Source organism: Danio rerio, chromosome 3, assembly GCF_052040795.2.
Source record: "Danio rerio strain M-AB ecotype USA chromosome 3, GRCz13ab, whole genome shotgun sequence".
NCBI lineage: Eukaryota > Metazoa > Chordata > Actinopteri > Cypriniformes > Danionidae > Danio > Danio rerio.
The window spans coordinates 57443711-57467990 of record NC_141023.1 but is presented as its reverse complement, the minus strand read 5'-3'; the positions used below and the strand labels follow the sequence as shown (position 1 = coordinate 57467990).

Below are 24280 nucleotides of genomic sequence, written 5' to 3'. Positions count from 1 at the left end.
TTAGCCGTGCTTTCCCGGGCTGCTTCGGCCGTGGGGTTGGAGATGGTTTATCCCCCAGCTCCGCGGCCGGACCGACTAGATGGGTGCTACGTAGAGGACCAGAAGGCGAAGCCTTCGAAGCCTCTCGTCCCCTTCTTCCCGGAAGTGCACAGTAGGCTCACGCAGTCCTGGAGGGCACCTTTCTCTGCCCGTGCTGCGAGTGCCTCCGCCCTCACCGCCCTTGACGGCGGAGCTGCCAGGGGGTATGAGGCGATCCCGTCAGTGGAGCGCGCTATCGCGGTCAATCTTTGTCCGCGCGGCGCCTCTACGTGGCGGGGTTTGCCCCGCCTCCCGTCCAAAGCCTGTAGGTTGTCTGCCTCCCTCGGAGCCAGAGCTTATAAGGCTGCGGGCCAGGCTGCTTCTGCTTTGCACGCGATGGCCACCTACCAGCGCTACCAAGCGCAGGCGCTGGCCGAGCTGCACGAGGGCGGGTCCAACCCAAGCTTATTACATGAGCTGCGCACCGCGACCGACTATGCTCTTCGGACTACTAAGTCCGCCGCGTGTGCGCTGGGGAGGACGATGTCCACACTTGTGGTTCAGGAACGCCACCTCTGGCTAAACCTGGCCGATATGCGCGACGTTGACAAAGTTCGCTTTCTTGACTCGCCCATATCCCAGGCTGGCCTGTTCGGCGACACCGTCGGTGAATTCACCCAGGAATTCAAGGCAGTGAAAGAGCAGTCGGATGCGATGGGCAATGTCATCTATCGGCGTGGCCGTAAGCCCGCTCCGCCCGCCGAGCCATCCACCTCCGCTGTTCCTCGCCGAGGGCGCCCGCCAACGAGTGCTGCCCCGCCCCCGCCTGCGCCTCCGGCCAAGCGGGCGCGGCGTTCACCTCAAAAGCAGGCAGCCCCTCCTGCCCAGGGCGCCGTTAAGTCCGGTAAACGGACCGCGAAGCGTCCCTGAGACAGGCCATCCGGAGAAGAGGAAACTTGCTCTTTCCCCGCTGGAGGGCGGGGCCCCGATAACAACGGTACTTTTCAGTGCCACCAAAACATCAGTAAAAGAGCACTTTTTCCCTTCCCCGGATGTGACTGCACAAGTTCTGCCAGTCCGGGACGCGCTGCCTTCCGGCTCGCAGACTCTACGTGCTTCGCCAGTGGCTCACGAGCGCTGGGGGGGCGGTCTCCCTTCCCTCAGCCCTCCAGCCCCCTCTCCGGAGTCAGGGTGCGGAGCCAGAGCGAATCGCTCTCCTCCAGCTTTTCCGCGGGACCCTCGTGCTTCCCGGATCAGCACACCCACTCCGCGCTGCCCCACCGCTGGTACGTCAGCGATTGTAGCGATGACTCCATTAGCGAGGGCTCTGCCTGCCTGGTTAGCGCGGGCCAGCCCCTCGCGGTGGCTCATACGCACAATCAGACTCGGTTACGCGATTCAGTTCGCGAAACGGCCCCCCAAGTTTACGGGCGTGTATTTCTCCAGGGTCAACCCCCTGTCCGCCCCTGTCTTGCGAGAGGAGATTGCTGCCCTCCTGGCGAAGGGTGCAATCGAGCCGGTTCCTCCAGCCGAGATGGAGAGTGGGTTTTACAGCCCATACTTCATCGTACCCAAAAAGAGCGGTGGGTCACGGCCAATCCTAGATCTGCGCGTTTTGAACCGCTGTCTGCACAAGCTGCCGTTCAGAATGCTCACGCAGAGGCGCATTCTCCAATGCGTTCGTCCTCGGGATTGGTTTGCAGCCATAGACCTGAAGGACGCGTATTTCCATGTCTCCATTCTTCCATGCCACCGCCAATTTCTGCGGTTTGCGTTCGAGGGTCGAGCGTGGCAGTACAAGGTCCTCCCCTTCGGGCTCTCTCTGTCTCCGCGGGTCTTCACCAAACTCGCGGAGGGTGCCCTAGCGCCCCTTCGGCTCGCGGGCATTCGCATACTCAGTTATCTCGACGACTGGCTGATTTTAGCCCACTCGCGGGAGCAATTGATTATGCACAGGGACGAGGTGCTTCGGCATCTCCGCCTACTGGGGCTTCAGGTCAACCGAGAAAAGAGCAAACTCGCCCCCGTGCAGAGGATTTCTTTTCTCGGGATGGAGCTGGACTCGATCACCATGGTAGCGCACCTCTCCGAGGAACGCGCTCGCCTGTTGCTGAACTGTCTGAGGGAGCTCGACAGCAAACTAGTGGTCCCGCTGAAGTTCTTTCAGAGGCTCCTGGGGCATATGGCATCCGCAGCCGCCGTCACGCCGCTCGGGTTGCTCCATATGAGACCACTTCAGCACTGGCTTCACGATCGGGTCCCCAGACGCGCATGGCACGCGGGCACACACCGGGTCTCGGTTACTGCGCTGTGTCGCCGCGCCCTCAGCCCTTGGAACGACCCCTCGTTCCTACAGGCCGGTGTGCCTCTAGGACAGGCGTCCAGCCATGTTGTTGTTTCAACAGACGCTTCCAACACGGGTTGGGGGGCCGTGTGTCGCGGGCATGCGGCTGCGGGCCTCTGGAAGGGTGCCCAGCTGCATTGGCATATCAATCGCCTAGAGCTGTTGGCAGTGTTCCTCGCTCTCCACCGCTTTTTACCGGTGCTGGAGCGGCAACACGTGCTGGTCAGGACGGACAGTACGGCGGCGGCGGCGTATATCAACCGCATGGGGGGTATGCGCTCTCGCCGCATGTCTCAGCTCGCCCGCCGTCTGCTCCTCTGGAGTCACCCGCGGCTGAAATCGCTGCGCGCCATTCACGTCCCAGGCACGCTCAATCGTGCAGCCGATGCGCTCTCACGACAGCTGTTACGCCCTGGAGAATGGAGACTCCACCCCGAGTCTGTTCAGCTGATATGGGCGCGATTCGGGGAGGCCCAGATCGATCTGTTTGCTTCCCCCGAGAACGCTCACTGCCAGTTGTTTTTTTCCCTGACCGAGGGCTCTCTCGGCACGGATGCACTGGCCCACAGCTGGCCTCGGGGCATGTGCAAGTATGCGTTTCCCCCAGTGAGCCTGCTCGCGCAGTTTCTGTGCAAGGTCAGGGAGGACGAAGAACAGGTTCTGCTAGTTGCGCCCCTTTGGCCCAACCGGACCTGGATATCAGAGCTCTCACTCCTCGCGACGGCCCTCCCCTGGCGGATCCCTTTGAGAGAGGACCTACTCTCTCAGGGACAGGGCACCATCTGGCACCCTCGCCCCGATCTTTGGAACCTCCACGTGTGGTCCCTAGACGCGAGGAAGACTTAGGTAACCTACCGACTGCGGTGGTTAATACCATCACTCAGGCTAGAGCCCCCTCCACGAGGCGCGCCTACGCCCTGAAGTGGAGTCTATTCACTGAATGGTGCGTCTCTCGCAGAGAAGACCCCCGAAATTGCCAGATTAGTGTTGTGCTCTCTTTCCTTCAAGAGAAGTTGGACAGCAGGCTGTCGCCCTCCACTCTCAAGGTTTACGTGGCCGCCATCTCCGCTTATCATAGCGCGGTAGCTGGCGGCACCGTGGGAAAGCATAACCTGGTCATCCAGTTCCTTAGGGGTGCTAGGCGAATTAATCCATCTCGCCCCCCTCTCATGCCCTCTTGGGATCTCGCCCTCGTTCTCACGAGTCTGCGATCCGATCCCTTTGAGCCACTCGAATCAGTATCTCTAAGATTTCTGTCCCTGAAGACAGCTCTGCTGGTTGCGTTGGCCTCCATCAAGAGGGTCGGGGACCTGGAGGCATTTTCGGTCAGTGACTCGTGCCTGGAATTCGGGCCGGATTACTCTCACGTTATCCTGAGACCCCGCCCCGGTTATGTGCCCAAGGTTCCTACCACCCCCTTTAGAGATCAGGTAGTGAACCTGCAAGCGCTGCCCCCGGAGGAGGCAGACCCAGCCCTTTCTTTACTTTGTCCAGTTCGCGCTCTGCGCATTTATGTGGACCGTACTCAGAATTTTAGATCATCTGAGCAGCTCTTTGTCTGTTATGGCGGTCGGCAGCAGGGAAGTGCCGTATCGAAACAAAGATTATCCCACTGGATTGTGGATGCCATTTCACTCGCTTATTCGAGTCGAGGTCAGCCGTGTCCCCCGGGAGTACGTGCACACTCCACTCGGAGCGTTGCATCCTCTTGGGCGCGTGCACGCGGCGCCTCTCTAACAGACATCTGTAGAGCTGCGGGCTGGGCGACACCCAACACATTTGCAAGGTTTTACAATCTGCGAGTGGAGCCGGTTTCCTCAAGGGTATTAGGTAACCCTTTGGTGATTGAGGAGACAACTCGGTAGGGTGTTGAAACACGCTTGCTGCGCCATTCTCCCTAACACGGAGGTACGTGCGCCTTTTTTATCTGTCAGTAAAGTTCCCCGTCAGGTGAGCCCTGCAGATTCCTCCGTGGCCCCCAGCACTGACTCAGCGGAGGAGTCACTTGCTGGCCCACTACGTTGTAGGTCTGCCCGCTGGTCAGCCCGCGTTTTGGGTATAGGTGCCTGCTATGCGTGATCCCCACTAGGCGATCCCATATGCTTATTCCGCCACGGTTAAGTCCCCCCCCTGGGCGGACCCGTGTCTTCCCTCTCCGCTAACCACTCTTTGCTATGCGTACTCCCCCTTTTTAGGGCTAGTCCATAGGTAAATTCTGCCATCTATCCCCCCCTTGGGTAACGGATGGCCTCCGCAGCGTCCTCCCTATCGGGATTGCACGCTTCCCAACGTACTGTCGTATTTCCTAGAATTATCTAGATGCTCACGACTTCCCAAAAAATATATCTAAATCCGTAAAACTTCTGTTGAAGTAGGATAAATTAGGGCCAGGGACACGTTGGAGGACCGCGCCCCCCATGATGTGGGTGCGTCACGCTTGCTTGACTATCTCCTCATCGGGGGTGTTGGTAAGGTGCAGTCATTATGGCGCTTTCCATATTCTCCCATTCATGGCACTGAAGTTCCCCAACCGAAGGGGAACGTTCGAGGTTACAGAAGTAACCCTTCGTTCCCCGAGGAGGGGAACGGAAGTGCCATATTCCGTCGCCATAATGACTGTCCCTTAGCTGTTTGAAAGTCTCTTCAGCTTAAAAGGATGGCGTCTGCTGGCTCAGGTGTGCTTATATGCTGAGATAATTGCAGATGTCGCACACCTGCGCAAGCTTACGCTGCCAATTAATTTCATTCATTGGCCCGTTCAATACTCTCCAGATAAGCGGCTTCTGATCCGAATCCTCCCATTCATGGCACTTCCGTTCCCCTCCTCGGGGAACGAAGGGTTACTTCTGTAACCTCGAACGTTCCTGGCTTTGTTCTATTCTCAGTTATCCCCCCTATGCTCCATTCGCTTAGAACATTCCAACATTTAAACTCAGAATGATTTAAAAAAAAAAAAAAAAAACTTTAAAGTCATCTCTTTTATCTGCAATTTGCTTTCAAAGTGTTTTCTAGAGTTCCGTTTGAGCGATATTCATATTAACAATTGCACTTTGAAATCATTTATGCCGTTTTAAACGCAGCCATGGCTCATGACAAAAGCGATAGGTGACCCATGGTGAAAAGAATATATGTTACGTCTCCAAAGCTTGTGAAAACAAAGAATAGCGTATGCTATTGGTTTTAATTTATAGTAGCATAGGCTATTTATTAAGACTGACATTTTATGTACTGTATTGGGCCTAAAAAACATTTCTGCAGTTGTTTGAATGTATCAAAATTGTAAAAGTTGTCATAAAAAACAAAACACTCCTTAAAAAAAAAAAAAAAAATATATATATATATATATATATATATATATATATATATATATATATATATATATATATATATATATATATAAATATATATATATATATATATATATATATATATATATATTCTCTAAAGAAGTTGATACTCCACCCTGTTAAGAGCGTCACTGTGGACGTTTTATGTTATAACTAAAGTGGTTCAAACAAAAGATCTGCGACAGAGCAACTACCGATTTGGGAAACACTCGTCACTACATCATTCTTTTCCCAAACTATGCATTGTACCATGATAGTTCAGCCACAAGTTATGTCGTTGCTTGGGAAGCGCACCTCTGATCCATTTTTTTTTTTATAAATAAATAAATAAATACATCGAAACACTAATAAGAAACAAAGCCTGAAGGTAGAATGAAACTGTAGACATCCAAATGTTTTCCTAGAAATTTGGTTGGGTAGATTTTCTGTTCTAAAATTACATTTCAAATAAATAGGGACCACTTCCTTCAACTTTGCCTATATTTTTCTTCTATTTTATTTATTCACAAAAAATATGGGTGTCTTCAAGCATGGCGCCAAAAACATCTCAAAAATGCTAATCATTTTGATGTCAAAACTTTTGATGTCTACTTAACATCCACATATTGATGCCATTTTAAGTTCCAAAATAATCACACAAAATGTTTTATTGGAAACTTCAATTCCTAATTAACACTGGATTTTGTATCCCTACAATGCCTGAACACTACCTTGATGTCAAATTGACAAACATTGTCATCTCAAATTGTTCTGTAATCAATTTGATGTTTCAATTTGAATTAATTTTGATATTAAGGTAGTATGTTGACGACAAATCCATTTGCAGTCTTTGGCATATTTGGATAAGTACTTTATGATGTCATTTTGACATCAAGGTTTCTGCTGGGAAGGGTGTTTGAAAAAGAAATGAAAAATCCTACTTGCTATGATACATCATGAAGAAATGGCATACTTCACTTTTAAGTGTTGGGATGATTTTTGCATGCGAGTTCGCTTGAATTATCAGCTGAGCTGAGAATGGCAAAAAGAGCAAGTGAAGCGCACTGTGATTCCTGCTCAGAGCTGATGGGATACGGCACACTTAACATGTGTAGCAGGGATGAGACTGCAGACTGGACCGTCATGCAGGTCCTAGATAATTTTTCTGCAGCTTGGAAAACAAGTTGCTTTGAAGAGAAGAAAGCACATCCCTGCGGCCTGCGATGGGTCCATCAGTCACTGTGCTTCACGGACCACACCTCCATTCTGTAGCTCATTTCACACCATCATCACCTCATCTCAAGAACAGAGGGATGCATCTCTCTTTCTGACTGAGAGCAAGCTGCTTTGGAGATTAGAGTTTGAGTCTTCACAAAGCCAGATCGCTTTGGAAGGATTCACACTTATCACAGAGAATAAATTAGACTCCAGCATGAGAGTAACATCTGTCTAATGCATCAAATCTAAAAACCAAGGCCTTCGCTGTGGGGAAGATTGGGGAAGATTGTTTTTACGTATGCTAATTTCCCCTTGGTTTTTCCTTGAGGTGAAGTGAGCCAATGTTTTAAAGTGATTGCCTGAAATGAGATACGTGGGAGTTCACAGATGCTAATGTGTTTTGGGTAATGATGACTACCGATAGTGAAACTTCAACGGGTCCCACTTTAGCTTAATAAATAGATGTCTTGAGCACTTTTGGATCATTCTCCAACAGTTTCTAACGGTATTTGAGCTCACACTTTATTTTGATGGTTCGCTTGATGAATTGAAGTTACATTGCATCTACATGACAACTAATTCTCACTAGATTACTATTAGGTTGGGGTAAGGGTTAGTGTAAGTTCACATGTACTTGCAAAGTTTCTTGTAGTCAGTTACATGTGTTAAAAGAGCAGAATCAACAGATATTAAGCAGACAGTCTACCAATACTCAAATGAACCACCAAAATAAAGTGTTACCACATTTAATACTGTATAGTTCTAACATTTCTGCTTGCATTTAATCTGAGCTTTAGATTTGCTTCATGTCTCAATTGGGATGTTTTTTTTTTTTTTTAATTAAATACCAGTTCAGTTCTTTGATTCAAACTCATCTTAGAATTGAGAATTAGCATTTAATTTTAATATAAGAGAGTATCAATCGAAATTTTAGGAACTTTATTGACTTAAGTTTACTTATAAAGAAAACATTTCCAAGATAAATTTAGCATATTAGTTTGACAGAACTGGACTGGAGATTTTTGGAGTACATTCATTCATTCATTCATTCATTTTCATGTCGTCTTAGTCCCTTTATTAATCCGGGGTCGCCACAGCAGAAAGAACCGCCAACTTATCCAGCAAGTTTTTTTACACAGCGGATGCCCTTCCAACCACAACCCATCTCTGGGAAACATACACATAGACATTCACACACAATTCATCTGTACCGCATGTCTTTGGACTGTGGGGGAAACCAGAGCACCTGCAGGAAACCCACTTAAACGCAGGGAGAACATGCAAACTTCACATAGAAATGCCAGCTGAGCCGAGGATCGAACTCGCGACCCAGCAACCTTCTTGCTGTGAGGCGACAGCACTACCTACTGCATCACTGCTTCACCGTTTTGGAATACATTGAAACACAATTAAGAACAAAGTGCTAACCACTGGGCCACCGTGCCACCCATCTAGGAAAGAAGGAGGAGTATGGGTGGATTCTTCAAAACGAAGATGGCTGTCATATGGAACTTTGGGTACTTATAGTGGTTTAGGAATCGTCTGATTGGTGAATCCTGAATTAAATAATGTGGGACTGGCTGAGAGCAGTCATAAGCACGTGATCCTCTTGAAATTAGTTTATAAATAAACTTTAAATATTGGGAAAAATGTTGGAAACCGCTAACCACTGACTTCCATAATATATGCTTTTCCTATTTATTTCAATGGCTTTCAAACGTATTTCAGAATATCATTTTCATAAAAGAGAAACTGTTCGCAAGCACCGAAGTGTGAGTAATGTTGATTTTTGGGTGAACTATTTCTTTAAGACAGAACCTTATAGGAACACAATGTAAATGTACCCACTGTTTACTCTCCATCATGTGGTTCAAAACGTTTATGAGTTTCTTTCTTCTGTTGAACACAAGAGAAAATATTTTTAGCTGAAAATCTATAACCATTTACTTCCATAGTATAAGGGCAAAACAAATACTAAAGGAATCAATCAGTCAGTCAGTCAGTCAGTCAGTCAGTTAACCAATCAATCAATCAATCAATCAATCAATCAATCAATCAATCAATCAATCAATCAGTCAGTCAGTCAGTCAGTCAGTCAGTCAGTCCAAAGGGCTGTTAAGGCCAAAGGGCTTAATAGTAATAAAAACAAAATTAGAAATTAAAACACATAAGATGGTAAGAACACAAGTGTCAATAAAACAGTATTTTATATTACCCTGATATCAAAAGCAAATCTAAATAAATAGGTTTTAAGTTTCGCTTTAAACAGTGCCACATTTGTGATGATGCAAAGTTCCAAAGTAAAGGTTTTCCACAGTTTTGGACCTGACGAATAACCGATCACCCTATTGTTTATACTTAGATCTGGGGATCTCCTGCTGATCGTAGAACCCTATTTGGTTTGTGAATCTATGAAATGTTACATAAATATGAATGTGCAATATTTGATGATTACAGATTACCAACTTTTATTAAAATATTGTGTTCAACTGAAGAAAGAAACTCATAGAGGTTTAAAACAAGTAAAGGGTGATTAAATCATGACAGTATGCATTTTTTTAGACAAACTATTCCTTTACATAGTGGTTAGGTTTGTTTTGGACTTGTGGTATGACCACTGGACACATAAGAACAAGACTGAATGAATACTCAGACTTAATAAAAAGCAGTGTGGGTGTTGAATACGAAATTTAAATACAGTTTCACACGGTATACAGCTCCGCAGGAAAACAGCAACCGTCCTCACAGCTTTTAGCTTGTGGTGAGTAGTAACAGTCTTCCAAAGCGAGCGTGAACGTGTTAGACAAAGCTGTGATAGACAGTTTCTACAGACTCTTCTTCTAGACAGATGGAAATCAGCATAGGCATCCTGACCGACCCATACGACCCCTACAGCGTCTCCTCTATCATCCAGATGGAGTGTCGTCCCTGCCCATAAGCTATAGCCAGTGGAGCTTTTATTAAGGGGCAGATGCTCAGATACTACACAGCAGACACCCCAGGCAGTCTCTCAACATTAATGATCCAGAAAACATTACAAGGATCACATCTCACTCTCCATCCACCCTCTTCCACCTACTCACACCTGGTCTCATTTTTCAATACCTAACATTTGGAGAACACTCACGCATAGACACTCACGCATGCAGGATAATTACTCACATGCTGGCAGAATTGTTGAGGATTTCAATTTCAGCGAGTTCTCACTTAACGACCTTTCAGGATAAAACAAGGTGCTTAGCTTTAGAGCCTTCTCTTTTTGTGTTGTACTTTGAATGGTGCCAAAGGCCCAGCCTCTCTCCCACAAGGCACTTAATTCAGTTATGGGAAGAAAAAGTGCAGAGTTCTTACAAAAAGTACAGCGGATTTGATTAGAAAGAAAGCATCCGAGAGTGGTGAAAACAAGTAAACATGCCACTTCGGAATAAAAGAGTTTGCACAAAAAGTCTAAACTCCTGCCACTCTGCCATCAGATGGAGAGAGACAAGGGTTTCTTCCTATCTCAATTGCACCCGAACATCAGTCATGAGGCACTTAACTCTTCTCCCCCTGCCAAGTGAGGATATCCTCACAGGAGTCATGAATCTCCCCAGGTATAACTACCTCGTCTATCATCTCCTACTGAGAATCATTCACCCACAGCAGCCGTCAATTCCTCTGTAACCAACTCCCCAAAGCCAGACACGCATTCAATTTACCTGCCTCTCACCCTGAAATCCCTCTAAAAGCCTGTCTGGCAAATCTCTGAGGATTGTAACCACAGAGGAGAGTAACTGCTCTTTAACACCAAGGTCCTGACTTATTGGCTTATTCGGATGAGCAAACAGACACAGCAAGAGATAAACAGACAAGAAGGAGTAGGAAAAGTGGAGGGTTACGCACACTGACAATCCTTTCCGAGGTGCCTGCACGGGAGATGGTGGTTCCGTTAAGCCCCACTAGAGAGGGCAAGGTCTGGGACATCCAGTTGGTGACCATGGCCATGGTGCTGAGCACCGCGCCAATCTTCAGGAGCGGAACGCTCATGTCGTCCCCCCGACTGGCCGCCTGGCCCTAATGCCCCCCACGCTCCCTGGCACCGGGGTCCAGATGCAGGCGAGAACGGACACAAACCTGATGCGCCCTCCTCCCTCTTCCTCCAGCAAAGAAACGGGGTGACCACACGAGCCCAAAAAGCAGCTCACGCGTACCAGCTGCTCGGATCCGACGGCATCACAGCAAGGCACGACACACGTTATTCTTCAGCCGGAGAGCGACTGCCAGTGCCTGATTTGCACTCCTCCGCTCCCTCTCCCTCCCTTCTTCTCTCTCTCTCCTCTCGCTCTTTCAAGATGCTGCGCTGCGCATTGGCTGCATCTCTCTCTGTCTCTCTCTCCCTCCCCTCCCCTGCCTCTCTCCAGCCTTGTTTCACATCCATCCCTCTGTCTTCATCCTCTCCTCTGGCTCCTCTGCGACTCTTGATCCCCCTCTTTTGCACGGACAAAAAATCAGAGAGGCAGGGGAGATGCACACCCCCAGATCTTTGTGCAACAATCAGCTGTTTGAAGGCATCGCCGTTTGAAGGATTCCTCTTCCCTCAAAACCGCACAGATGCAGCTTCCCAGCTCCAACTAAATTAGGATCTCTCTCATATTGTTTTTTGCGTGTGCGCGAAGAAGAGGAGCTGCACTCCTGGAGTGTTTAATGAGGAAGAGGATGAAGTGTTCCAGTTGGCGGCTTTCCCCAGACAGCTCATCAATCACATGTGCATCTGACACTCCCTTAATCAAAGAGTAATGGCAAATCTGGATGCGGACGGGCACGGCGCTGGTGCTCGGCATTAACTGAAGCTGACTGCAGTCCATCAGCAGCCCAGCCGTGCAGGCCACTCTCACTCTCTCGCTCTCTCTTTTTCCATCATCCCAGCCCAGGGCTTGAAGCCATATAAGTCACATAATTAAACAGACGAGCCACGTGAAGGCTGTTTAACCTTGAGCGATGGACTGTTTGAGAACTAACTCATTCAAGCCAGAAGTAGTTCAAGCATGTCACTGCCTCAGTCTCCTTACAAACAAACAAACAATGTTCTTTTAGAATTCCTAAATGTTGGTAGGTAGCTGTTTTATCTTCGCTAGTTATGTACCTGAGGTGTTGTTTCTCAGACATGTTGAGAGTGACTTAAGATTGCAGCAGTGTGAGAACGATCAATGAAAAGTGACAGCTGCCCGAGACACTGTGTGGTCTCAACTCACCTGATGCATTCCTAAGTCAAACAGGCTCAACACTGCCATCATGTGTTAACACTGCAGTATTGCCATAATTTTGTTTTAAAGGCACTGCGAGTACTATTTCAATGTTCTTTTGAGCACCCCTGGGCTGTGAGTTTAGAGTGGGACTATCTGGCAGATGGGAGTATTTGGCGAACCTTACTGAAAACAGCTTTGCGGTTTAGATTGGCACAGTAATTACACCCCGCAGATTTAAGGTTTGACTGAACAGGTGTAAAACAGCATATCCGTGTCTCTTACGCCCTCTGTGGATTGTACAGTAAGAACAAGTAACAGACTCCTGGCTGGTTGGCTTCCAGAGCAATCTGTTTACTTTGTTTGTGAAACATCGATAGGAGTCCAGAGGTTGTAGTGAACAGCATGACCTGGTTTCTCAGTTAAATAAACCAAACTAAAATGGATTTTCAATAACAAAGCAGTGACAATGAATGGGGACAGGGATTTCCAAAGGCCCCCCATTAAAAAAGGCACAATATGAGCAATGCCTAAAAATCCATTCAGTTTCAGGAAAGACAGAAATCTAAATGTTATGTTTTTACTACAATCCATGACAGGTTTAATACACAGACATTTCATGTCATGCCCATATTACTAACCATATAAGAGTAGTCATGTAACAGGGCGTTGGTGCTAGCAATTCCAAGGTCATGAGTTTGATTCCCACACAAAACACATACTGATAAAATATAGAGCATTGAGGTAGCAGCAGATAAATGCATCTGCCAAATGCAGAAATCTAAAAATCTGTAAAATTGATCTGTGACTGTCATGACACACACACATACACAAACAACACCTCACCCACAGCTTTCACAAGCATACACTCATTTATAGAGAAGGCATTCAACACTTAGATTCAAATGACCCCCAAACAATGTTTCAATGTGTAGGCTTCTTAAAGTAGGACGAATCATTTTCACCCACCTGAGTACGCTAATCTCACAAACTGAAGGTTTTCAGCAGAGCTACTTTAGCCTTGTGAAAACACAAGTCAGACATGCTGACAGCTCAACTGAGGACATTTAGATATGGGAATAAATTGAGTGTCCAAATACTGTCAGATGTGCTTAACACTTGCTGTATTCTCCATTGCCACAGTTTGATAGCCTAATAAAACGTATGAGAGTGAGAACTGATTTTGGAAACAGGACAAACAACCTTCTCATTCTTCTAATCATTAAAGCAAACACAAAATTGTCCTTCTCAGTATTGAACACATTTTATGAGGCTGTTTGATGTTATGCATTTAAATGAGCTTGCGTTGTACTGATGTCCACTAGAGGATGCTGTTGTTCAACTGTTGACCACTTCAAGTAAGACCTCTTCACTCATGTGAATGAACAGGTGGCCAACCAGAGTGGCTGTGCCTAAATGAGAATGTAGTGAGAATATTAACACAGCAGCAGAATATTGTTTTCAGTCCCGTTTGGATTGCTAAATATATTCTAAATATAGATCAGTGCGTATTTGTAAATAAATAATTTCTGGAACAAAACCAGGAAATAAAAGTTACCGTGACGACATCCACCACACAATTTCAGTTTTATTGTGTAATTTAATTTATGTAATTAAATATAATTTAATTTAATGTAATTTAATGTTGAATCGCAAAATAAATAAATCGCTAATTTCTAGGTGATCTCTAATTAGTTTGAGCCATATAGACTCTTTTTATCTGCTCTTAATTTACTAATCATCAGGACATGCAAGATATAAATCACTTTTTTTTTTTGTCTACAGCAGAACATATCGTCACCTAAGTTTCTATCTGCGTTCTGAATGATTTTGAGATAACGATCTTTAATGTTTTTGCATTCCATAGCAGATCGTATGCGTGTAACATTTGTTTTTTTTTTAAATAAAAAGTCTTAAAATGTAAACAACTTATATAAAAAAACATCCCAATATGCAAATAAGTTGTCATTTAGTAAGAATATGTCAATAACTCAATTTTGACAAAAATGTCAGATAAAACCAATTAATTCTAAGGTGACGGGTGAAAGATATGTAGCTGAAGCAATGTTAATTGGTTAATCAAATAAAATGAATACTTGTGGCTCTTGATGATAAATACTGTAGTAACAGAAATAATTGGCATGTGCTGGAAAATGGCCTAAATTAACTGCAAGTAATATCAAATTATCAGCAAAATTTTCTTTGTTTGGCGAATTGAAAAAAATATCCTGGTTGAGAAGGGTTTTAGCCATTCCCAGCTGGTCTTCAGCCATTACCAGCCTAGTCTTAGCTGTTCAGGCTGGAAAAGGATCAGCTAAAACCAGCTAAAATCAGCTTGACCAGCCTGGTTTAAGCTTGACATAGCTGGTTTTAGCTGGTCATCTCCCAGCATGACCAGCAAAGGCTGGAAATGGCTGGAAACTAGCCTTGATTGGCCAAAATCCCTCTAAAACTAGGCTGATCGACCAGCTAAAACAGGCCAACCAGCCTACTGGTAGGCTGGTTTAAGCTTTTATTCAGCAGGGCCTTTAAGAATGTTATAGTTATGACTAAAATGTGAGTAAGAAAAAGCACTAAACTGGCAAAAATAAATAAATAAATAAATGAATTAATTAAAATGTTTTTGACATATCTGACAGAATTAAAATATTGGATGGAAATTGAAGTAATAATACCTCAAAGATGTAATTACGAATGTCAAATATCTGCTATATCATAATGCAAGTATGCAAGTATAGCTTTAAAAATTAGAGAACAATTGTCAACATTTGATTTCTTAAAAAAATAAAATAATAATAATAATAATAATAATAACTATAACAATAATAATATTAATAATAATTATAATTTGATATATATTTATTAATTCATTCATTCATTCTCTATTTCAGGGGTCACCACAGTGGAATGAACCGCCAACTATTCCAGCATATGTTTTACTCAGTGGATGCCCTTCCAGCCGCTACCCAGTACTGGGAAACACCTATACACACGATTCAAACACACACTTCATCTATAGAGCATGTCTTTGGACTGTGAGGGAAACCGGAGCACCCTGAGGAAACCCATGCTAACACGCGGAGAACATGCAAACACCACAAAAAAATGCCAACTGACCCAGCCGGGGCTCAAAACAGCGACCTTCTTGCAGTGAGGTGACAGTGCTAACCACTGAGCCACTGTGCTGTTAATAATCAAATAATATATCATTCAGATTTTAAATGAATTTGAGCTGTGTTCACACCATCTACATTCAAAAAGGAGAGAAAACACTGAGCTATTGTTACCCAAGATAGAACCAAATATAGACAAATAAACCAACTTTTGTGATAAAAAGTCTCATATAAATTTTATTTTAAATATTAACCAATATTTGACAATCTAGAATTTATAGCAGAGATGCCCAGAGTAGGGCCGGCGGGCCAAAGTTGGCCCATTGTAACCTTTGATTTGGCCCACCATCCCATCTGAGAAGAGAGTGAGAAGGATTGAGGTGAGTGAGATCACCATCTCAAATTTGACATGAAGTTTTTGCTTGTTTGTTTTATTGCTGAGCTACAAAAAAACTGAAATGAATTGTTTTAATTAAATATTGTTAATGAATATGATTTTTAAAAATGTAAATAATGTTTTTTTTTTTTTTTTTTAGTGTAAGGCTTAAGGGTTAGGTTTTAAGATTTAGAGTTTAGGGTTAATGTGTGTTAGCATTAGGGTTAGGGTTAAATTAGGTTTAGTGTCTATGGTTATTTAGGGTTATTTTGTATGAGTGTTTAGGGTTTACTGTCTAGGGTTATTTAGGGTTAGGATTTAGGGTTAAGTGTTGTGTTATTTAGTGTTAGGATTAGGGTCATTTTGTGTTAGGGTTCAGGGTCTAGGGTTATTTAGGGCCTACTCAAACTATGCTTTCCGAACTGTGCCAAGGCCCGTTTCCCGGATCGTTTAAGAAGTGTGAGTACGCTGAATTGGGCTCAGTTGATATACAGCTGAGCGTGGTTCACTTGGGCTTTGGGGCAGTACGCTTGTGTGTGAGCCTGAAACTGAAAGCGAGACATGACTTTTAAGGGACTGTTTTATGTGGATTTATAAATCAATCCTAACGTTCAACGAACGCAGACTGTTGTAGTTTATTAAAGACGCAAACTCCTCACTGCACCACAGCTGCCCCTTCAGCAAACCTCCTAATTCCTGCAGCACGAGGACTTTATGGTTGTTTATGAACGTCAAAAGTGGCTGATCTATTTGGTAATTTAATATTTATTTAATATAAAGCAATGTTTTCTTGTTGCTTTTAAATAGGCCAACCCTGATTTATAGAAAGTAGTAAAACCAGTCTTTTATGCAAAATAACTGCGGCACTCAACACTTTAGTTTGTGGAAAACAGTAATCAAAATGATAAAACACCCATTAAAGAAAGATTACAACGAAAATATCTGAAGGTTAGGCTACAACAAAAGCACAGAGTGAACAAGCCCTTTCTTTAAATAACGTAAGCACATCTAGGTTAATGACAAACACACTGTTTTTCATCGAACACAAATAAATTGAATTAATGTGTCCACTATTGTCCAGCTCTTGTAAACCTTTTATCAACCGTATACTTTATGAAATGTTAGGGTTATGCCAGCGAGGGCATTCAAACATTGACCACTTGGTTTTTACAATAGACATTTTTCGATCCGAATACAGCACAATTCCAGTGTCACGTCAGTAACAGTTGTCAAGCTCTGAATGTTGTGTGTTTTGTGCTGCGGTCACGGCTGCTGTTTAGTTTCTTCCCTTCATGCCCGCAGGTCTTTCAGTCTGCTATTTCTGTCTACTGCGCACACACATTCTCATTAATGATCTTACTCATATTCTCACTAACGCAATGTTCATATAAACACATGCATCTTAAGAACACATTAACACCACAACACAGACATACACACACTATTCAAACCTAGGCTGCCATGTTTATCGAGCACTCAATGCTAAACATCCATTTAAATCATCCATTTTTACATCCATCTGATTGTAGTGCTTGCCTTGAGGGCTTCTGGTTTAAAGGGCATTTTTAATCAGTTCACGCAATTGGAATTAACTTGAGCTGCGGAGTGCATCTCTTCCGGCCGCCTGCAGGTGGCAGTAAAGATCTAAACTTTTTTCAAACGGCCTCAGAGCAGGTCCTCTCCAAGGACGCTGATTTCTATTCAAGATCCTGTACCATAATAAATGTGTCTGCTCCGAGTGTCCAAAACCATACTCAATGTCTTGTAAGCATTTTTCTGCACCTGCACATGCACACAGAATTCAGCCAGCAGCACATTAAAAATTCACCACTCGCAGTTCGCAGGCAATACAAACTACACAAACCATTATTTACTACATGAAAATATCCCAGATCCATTAAAAAAAAAAAAAAAAAAAAACAGAGCTCATCCTGAAATGAACCAGTTTAACATTATTTCTTCTGTATTACAATACAAAGGCAATGTTAAATTGGGCTTTTATTACACATAAAAGCTTGTTCTTTGATGCTTCAGACTAGATTTGCATGTAGCTTATGATGTTTAAAAAAAAAAAAAAAACGTACAAAAAAGAAAATAAAAACTGATTTGATAAATACGTGCTGTTAATGTTTTTTTTTTTTTGAGCTGTGAAAATAACCTTTTTGCAAAAAAAAAGCACCTTTTTTCAAACATTCTTGTCACATATTATGGATTTAATCAAGGTATTATCAAGGTATTGCAAATCAAGGTACTGTAAATTATGCTGACATATATCACCGATGTACCCTATATGATGCATAGACCTTTTAGACTTTATCAAAACAAGCTGTTAGCAAAATCTGTTGAATGTGATGTCACACATTGTACAGGCCCCGCCCATATTTTTTTTAATGGACACTACAGTGTTGTGTATGTTGTATACCGTCTGCCATTGTACTGATGCTGGAGTTTCTGTTGCAAACAAACATGTCTCCTGGGCCAGTAAGGTGGTTTGTGGTTTGATAAAAGAATGAACATATCTGCACATGGGTATGTGTTACTGATATACACTCAGGCAAGTGGAAGTAAGTCACAAATGTGCAGATCACAAGCAAGTCTCAAGTCATTACCTTCAAGTCTCAAGCAAGTCAAGTCAATTTTTGTCAGACTCAAGTCAAGTCACTGCTTATTTCAAGTAACGTCAAGTCAAGTCGTAGCTTGGTCTAGCAAGTCACTTTCTAGTCAATCTAATTATATACACACACACACACACACACACACACACACACACATATATATATATATATATATATATATATATATATATATATATATATATATATATATATATATATATATATATATATATATATACACACACACACACACACACACACACACACATATATATATATATATATATATATATATATATATATATATATATATATATATATATATATATATATATATATATATATATACATACACACACACACACACACACACACACACACACACAGAGTATATGCTGTATGTAAACTGTCATTTGAAATGACACTTTCATCACTAGTGAATCAGATGGCTTTTTGCTCAGGGGAATGTGTGCTTACTTCAAAGCCATTGAAAGATTATTCTATTAATTAAACGAGACCCTAAATGACAAAACCAATCCTAAAGTGCACAGGTACAATTTTGGGGAAAAAAATTATTGAATGAAAATTATCATTTTTTCTTTATTACATCTTCCTCAAAGACATTTTGTACATTTTAATAACTTCAATAAAAAAAGGTTTTGATTTGTAATATGAATTGCTAAGAATAACTCTAAAGGCAATTTTGAACCTTTAGATTCCAGATAATATATTTAGCCCATTTCAAACACACGTTACAGACAGGTTTTGAGATCCATGGTCTGAAATGGTTTCTTGTTTTGCCTAACTTAATTCTTTTTTTTTTCCCCCAGATAAATAGTTTTTAAAAAGATACATGCGAGTAAAAAAAAACTGGAATATAGCATTTAACAGATTGTTTTAATGTAATCTTTTTTTGATTAAACTTAACCCCTAATATGTCAAAAAGTAAATTTTAAACGTTAGCATACAAATACAATACTATCAGTGCTTCTCACAGGTTTGAAATATACTTGGAGTGGTAGCCGGATTGAAACACACCTTTTACCCACATCACATAAATCGTTATCTATATGCGACAAACAAAACAAAATTATTTATTATGAAAATGGTTACATTCAATGGGTTAAAGTAAAAAAAAAAAAAAAAAACTGTTAAAAAAAGACATTCACTTTCTCTTACCTATTCGGGAGCAATGTGCACCGCTGACAAGTCAAATCTGTTTTTCTCTCTTTCAAGTTCAAAGCAAACTTGAATGCAAAAGCATTTTACATATGTATATAAAATAGCCTATGTATTAGCCTAATGAAATCATCAAATTAATAGATAGTAAATGAGACAGTAAATGAGAAATACATGACAGAAAAAGGAATAAAAACACAATATGTCTAGAAATATTCAGAAATAATCATATTTGCAAGATTTAAACATGTAGATTATTTAAAGAAGGCTAATGCTTTGACTACTAATGGTGATGTATATTTTTTTCAGCCAGTTAAATCGAGTAAGGAGGGAGGATTTTCCACTGTATCGATTGCGGATTTTTGGTTAAATTAGGCGGATACAAAACAGTGTAGAAGAATGATAATAGACCTTACTGTAAAAAATATGTTACTAAATATACTTAGACGGCCCCAACAGTGTGACAAACACTGATTTAGACTAAATAGTATAAACTTTGATTAGACGTCTTGTTTGTAATCTTTAAACCCGTACAATATGCTATCTTTGGCAGAGAGCCTTCCATTTTTTTCATCACCGCATTATCCGATGGCCGAATACTGAATGAATTTTTTTTTTCCGAGTCATTTAATTCAAGTCCAGGTCAAGTCTCAAGCCATGACAGCCGAGTCCAAGTCAAGTCGAGTTTTTTTTAGTTTTTTGTCAAGCAAGTCTCAAGTCCTAAATTTTGTGTATTATGTCTGACTTGAGTCAAGTCATGTGACTCAAGTCCCCCAACTCTGCTCACAGGCCACTTTATTAGGACCTTACTAATGCCGGGTTGAACCCTCTTTTGTACAGTGGCCGAGAGAGCTTAACGTGCTGCTATTTAAGAAAGCTCATGCAATTACATAAAACACCAGAAAATAAAGAAACAATGTTCATCAATTTGACAGCACACGTGTTGCAAATTGGTCACAACACAAACAACAGAAGAAATGTGCTGCAAATTTGTTGCAACACTTGCAAATGTCCACATAACACAGTGGAAATGTTTTAAGAGGACCCAAAAACATGATAGACCCTGCTGAGATATGGATGTGTTATGTTGTTGTGTAATCAGGATGTTAAAGTAAACGAAAAGCAATTCTCATTTTAAAGACCACCAATCACTTCACTGAGCAACAGTCACGGCATAATAAAGCATCCATATAAGTGTTGTGACCGATTTGCGGCGCGTTTCTTCAATTGTTTGTTTTGTTCCAATTTGCAACACTTGTGTTGCCAAATTGATGAAGATCATTTCTTCATTTGCTGGTGTTTTTTGTAACTATGTGTGCTTTCATAAATTTCAGCGCATGAAGCTCTCTTGGCCACTGTACTTTTGCCTTCAGAACTTTCTTAATCTTTTGTGACAGATTCAACAAGGTACCGGACATATTCCTCAGAGATTTTGCTCCATATTGACATGATAGCATCACGTAGCTGCTACAGATTTGTCGGATGCATATTCATGGTGCGAATCTCCCGTTCCACCACATCCCAAAGGTGCTCTACTGGATCGAAACCTGGTGACTGTGGAGGCCATTTGAGTACAGTGAACTCATTGTCATATTCAAGAAATCTGTCACATCTGTCAGTGACCACCTGAGGGCGCTGTAGTTCAATGGACAATGAGTGAAACTACAGCGCCCATAAAGACTACATTTCCATGCATTCTTTCGCGCACACACCCGGTCTGTCATTTACATTGATTACAACCACAGCTGTTTCCATTCTCCGTGATTACCAGGACTATATATTGTCATTTAACCACAGTTTGTCATCGCGTCGTTTGTCTTTCTTGTACCCAGTAAGTCTGTTTTTCCTAGTTGTTGTTCCTGATCTTGCCTCGTATCTTGCTTTAGTCTAGTTCATGTTTATCTGTCTTAGTTTCTTGTTTTGTTGTTTATTTGTTACTTTGCACTTTGATATTTTGGATTTTTGTTCACTGTTTTTGCACTTTAATATATTAAAATCTGCACTTGAATCCGCTATCTTTTGTTCCCGTTTTTGACAAACGTGACAAAATCAGTCTGAGATGATGTATGCTTTATGACAAGGTGCGTTGTCCAGCTGGAAGTAGCCATGAGTGGATGGGTACACTAGTCATAAAGGGATGCACATGGTGGGCAACAATACTAGGTAGGCTGGGCCGTTGACACAATGCTCAGCTGGTGCTAATATGGCAAGACAATATTCCCCACACCATCTAACCACCACCACCACCCTGAACCATTAATACAAGGCAAGATGGATCCATGCTTTCATGTTGTTGACGCCAAATTTTGACCATACCATCCGAATGTTGCTGCAGAAATCGAGACTCATCAGATCAGGCAACATATTTTTCCCAATCTTCTATTATCCAATTTTGCCTGTGCGAATTGTAGCCTCAGTTTCCTGTTCTTAGCTGACAGAAGTGGCACCCGGTGTGATCTTCTGCTGCTGCAGCCCATCCGCCCCAAAGTTCAGAGCATTCAGAGATGGATGTAACAAGTGGTTATTTGAGTTACTGTTGCCTTTCTATCAGCTCGAAACAGTCTGGCTTCTCTGACCTATGGAATCAACAAGACATTTGCGCTTACTGGATATTTTTTTCTTTTTCTCTGTGAACGCTAAAGAACGCTAAAAACAACAACAATGTCACGTTCAAAGTCACTTAAATCACCTATTTCCCCATTCTGATGCTCTGTTTGAACTGCAGCAGATCGTATTGACCATGTCTATATGCCTAAATCCACAGAGTTGATGTCGTGATTGGCTGATTAGAAATTTGCATTAACAAGCAGTTGGACAGGTATTGACCTTATTCTAAAATGCGGAAGTGCGCCTGTTTTTGCGACTGTTTTAGAACTTCCGATTCAGTCGCCTATGGGAAAAATGACTAGGAATAATATAAATCTATATATATATATATATATATATATATATATATATATATATATATATATATATATATATATATATATATATATATAAATGACTGGATAGCTCATTTGTGTTCTAAACTACCAAGATGCAGTAGCTACGCTTACATCCACCTATTTTATGCACATTTTGGAACATTGCATCAAAATTGCATAAAAAATCTTAATGGAAATGCCAAGATGCACACAAATTGTAATAGGATTTACATTTTACAACAATAATGGACAAACCAGCAGATTGACCACATAATAAAATATCTGAAATCGCTTAGTCAAAGTCTCTCATCAAAGTATTATTATGTCCAAGAACTGCCTTGAACGGCAAGTAGAACATAAATTGCCATCCATTCTTCATACACCAAATCTTTGTAAAGAAAATATTTACACCAAAAATATCCACGTATTGCTGCATGAAACCAAAAATACATACAGTTGAAGTCAAAATTTTCCACCCTCCTGAGATTTATTTATTATTTTAAATTATTTCCCAAATGATGTTTAACAGAGCAAGGCTTTGTTCACAGTATTACCTGTAATATTGTCCCTTCTGGAGAAAGTCTTATTTGTTTTATTTCAGCTAGAATAAAAGCAGTTTTAATTTTTTATAACAATTAACAATTAACAATTTTAAGGTCAATATTATTAGCAACTTTTTATAACCCTAACTTGCCTAATTAACCTAATTAACACAGTTAAGCCTTTGATTGCACTTTAAGCTGAATACTATTATTTGGAAAAATATCTAGTTAAATTTATGTGCTGTCATTATGGCAAATATAAAATTAGTAAAAAATTAACTATTAAAACTGTTATGTTTAGACGTTCTAGAAATTGGGGGAAAATATACAGGAGGTCTAATAAACCAGCAGGACTAATAATTCTCACTTTAATTGCATTTTTAATTTTAAAAAATTATTATAGCATATATATATATATATATATATATATATATATATATATATATATATATATATATATATATATATATATATATATATATATATATATATATCAAAGTGTGCTTTAAATGCTTTAAAAATAAGTTAAATCTTAGACTATAAATATTTACTTGAAAAAATGCGGGCAATTATAGATTAATTTTATTAAAAAAAAAATACAACAAATAAAAAAAAAATTCAACTATAGGGGTGCGGCTAGGTAGGGGGCCTACAAAACAATGTGCCCAGGGGCCATAGAATTCTTAATCCGGGCCTGCTCACTACTCTTGGATCCTTTAAAAATGTCTGAATTACTGTTATACTTTGCATCTTTTGGTAGTTGCTTGCTAATTACAACGAATCCGCAAAGTAATGCGCAAAGCATTGCATGTGTAGCATTCATTGAGTCCACAAAAACCATGCAATGATGCTTGTTTCAGTGCTGCCAGCCCTCATAATTTTCATCCCACACCATAAACAATTTTTTTAGATCCGCCCCTGAAACATGGCCCTTTGTATTTCCCAAAAGAAAACAGATTTACGTGAGGGTGAAAAACTACAGGCTGTTAATTTTAGTGTGATCTCTCCCAAATCACAGTAGATTTGACTCCTCACAATCACAATCGTAATGCATCTGTATGCGTGTCAGGTTAACACTGCAGCTGAGCTGCATACAGATCAGTGCGGATAGTAAATGCTTTGTGCGTGTGGGATCTTACGGCAGAAATCCCTGTGCAACGGCTGCAACATGCGAGGTCCATCTCGCTTTCCCTCCGCCAGCTCTTAACTCCTGGCCAAATCCAGCTAAATAATGCAGCCGGCCTTGCCAGCGCTGGGTCCTGCAGCGTCACAGCACCCTGAACACATCACCTCCCATTATGTGTTCGGAGAAATATTAGTGCTGTGATGCAGGCTGGTTACGCATTTATCCATGTGTTGCAAACAGACAGTGACAGAACTGAATGAGGGATGACTGAGGCCAC

The 24280-nt window shown here is 42.0% G+C and overlaps 1 protein-coding gene across 3 annotated transcripts in view; it reads right to left on the bottom strand.

Annotated features, from left to right (window-relative positions):
* olfm2a (olfactomedin 2a) overlaps positions 1–24280 on the bottom strand; it is a 246246-nt gene that overhangs the window by 62918 nt on the left and 159048 nt on the right. Inside the window, exon 1 of one of the 3 annotated variants that reach the window (XM_087242236.1) lies at positions 10789–11170. Coding sequence (XP_087098362.1) covers positions 10789–10932 — 144 coding nt within the window. The 5' untranslated portion in view covers positions 10933–11170. 3 annotated transcript variants of the gene reach the window in all.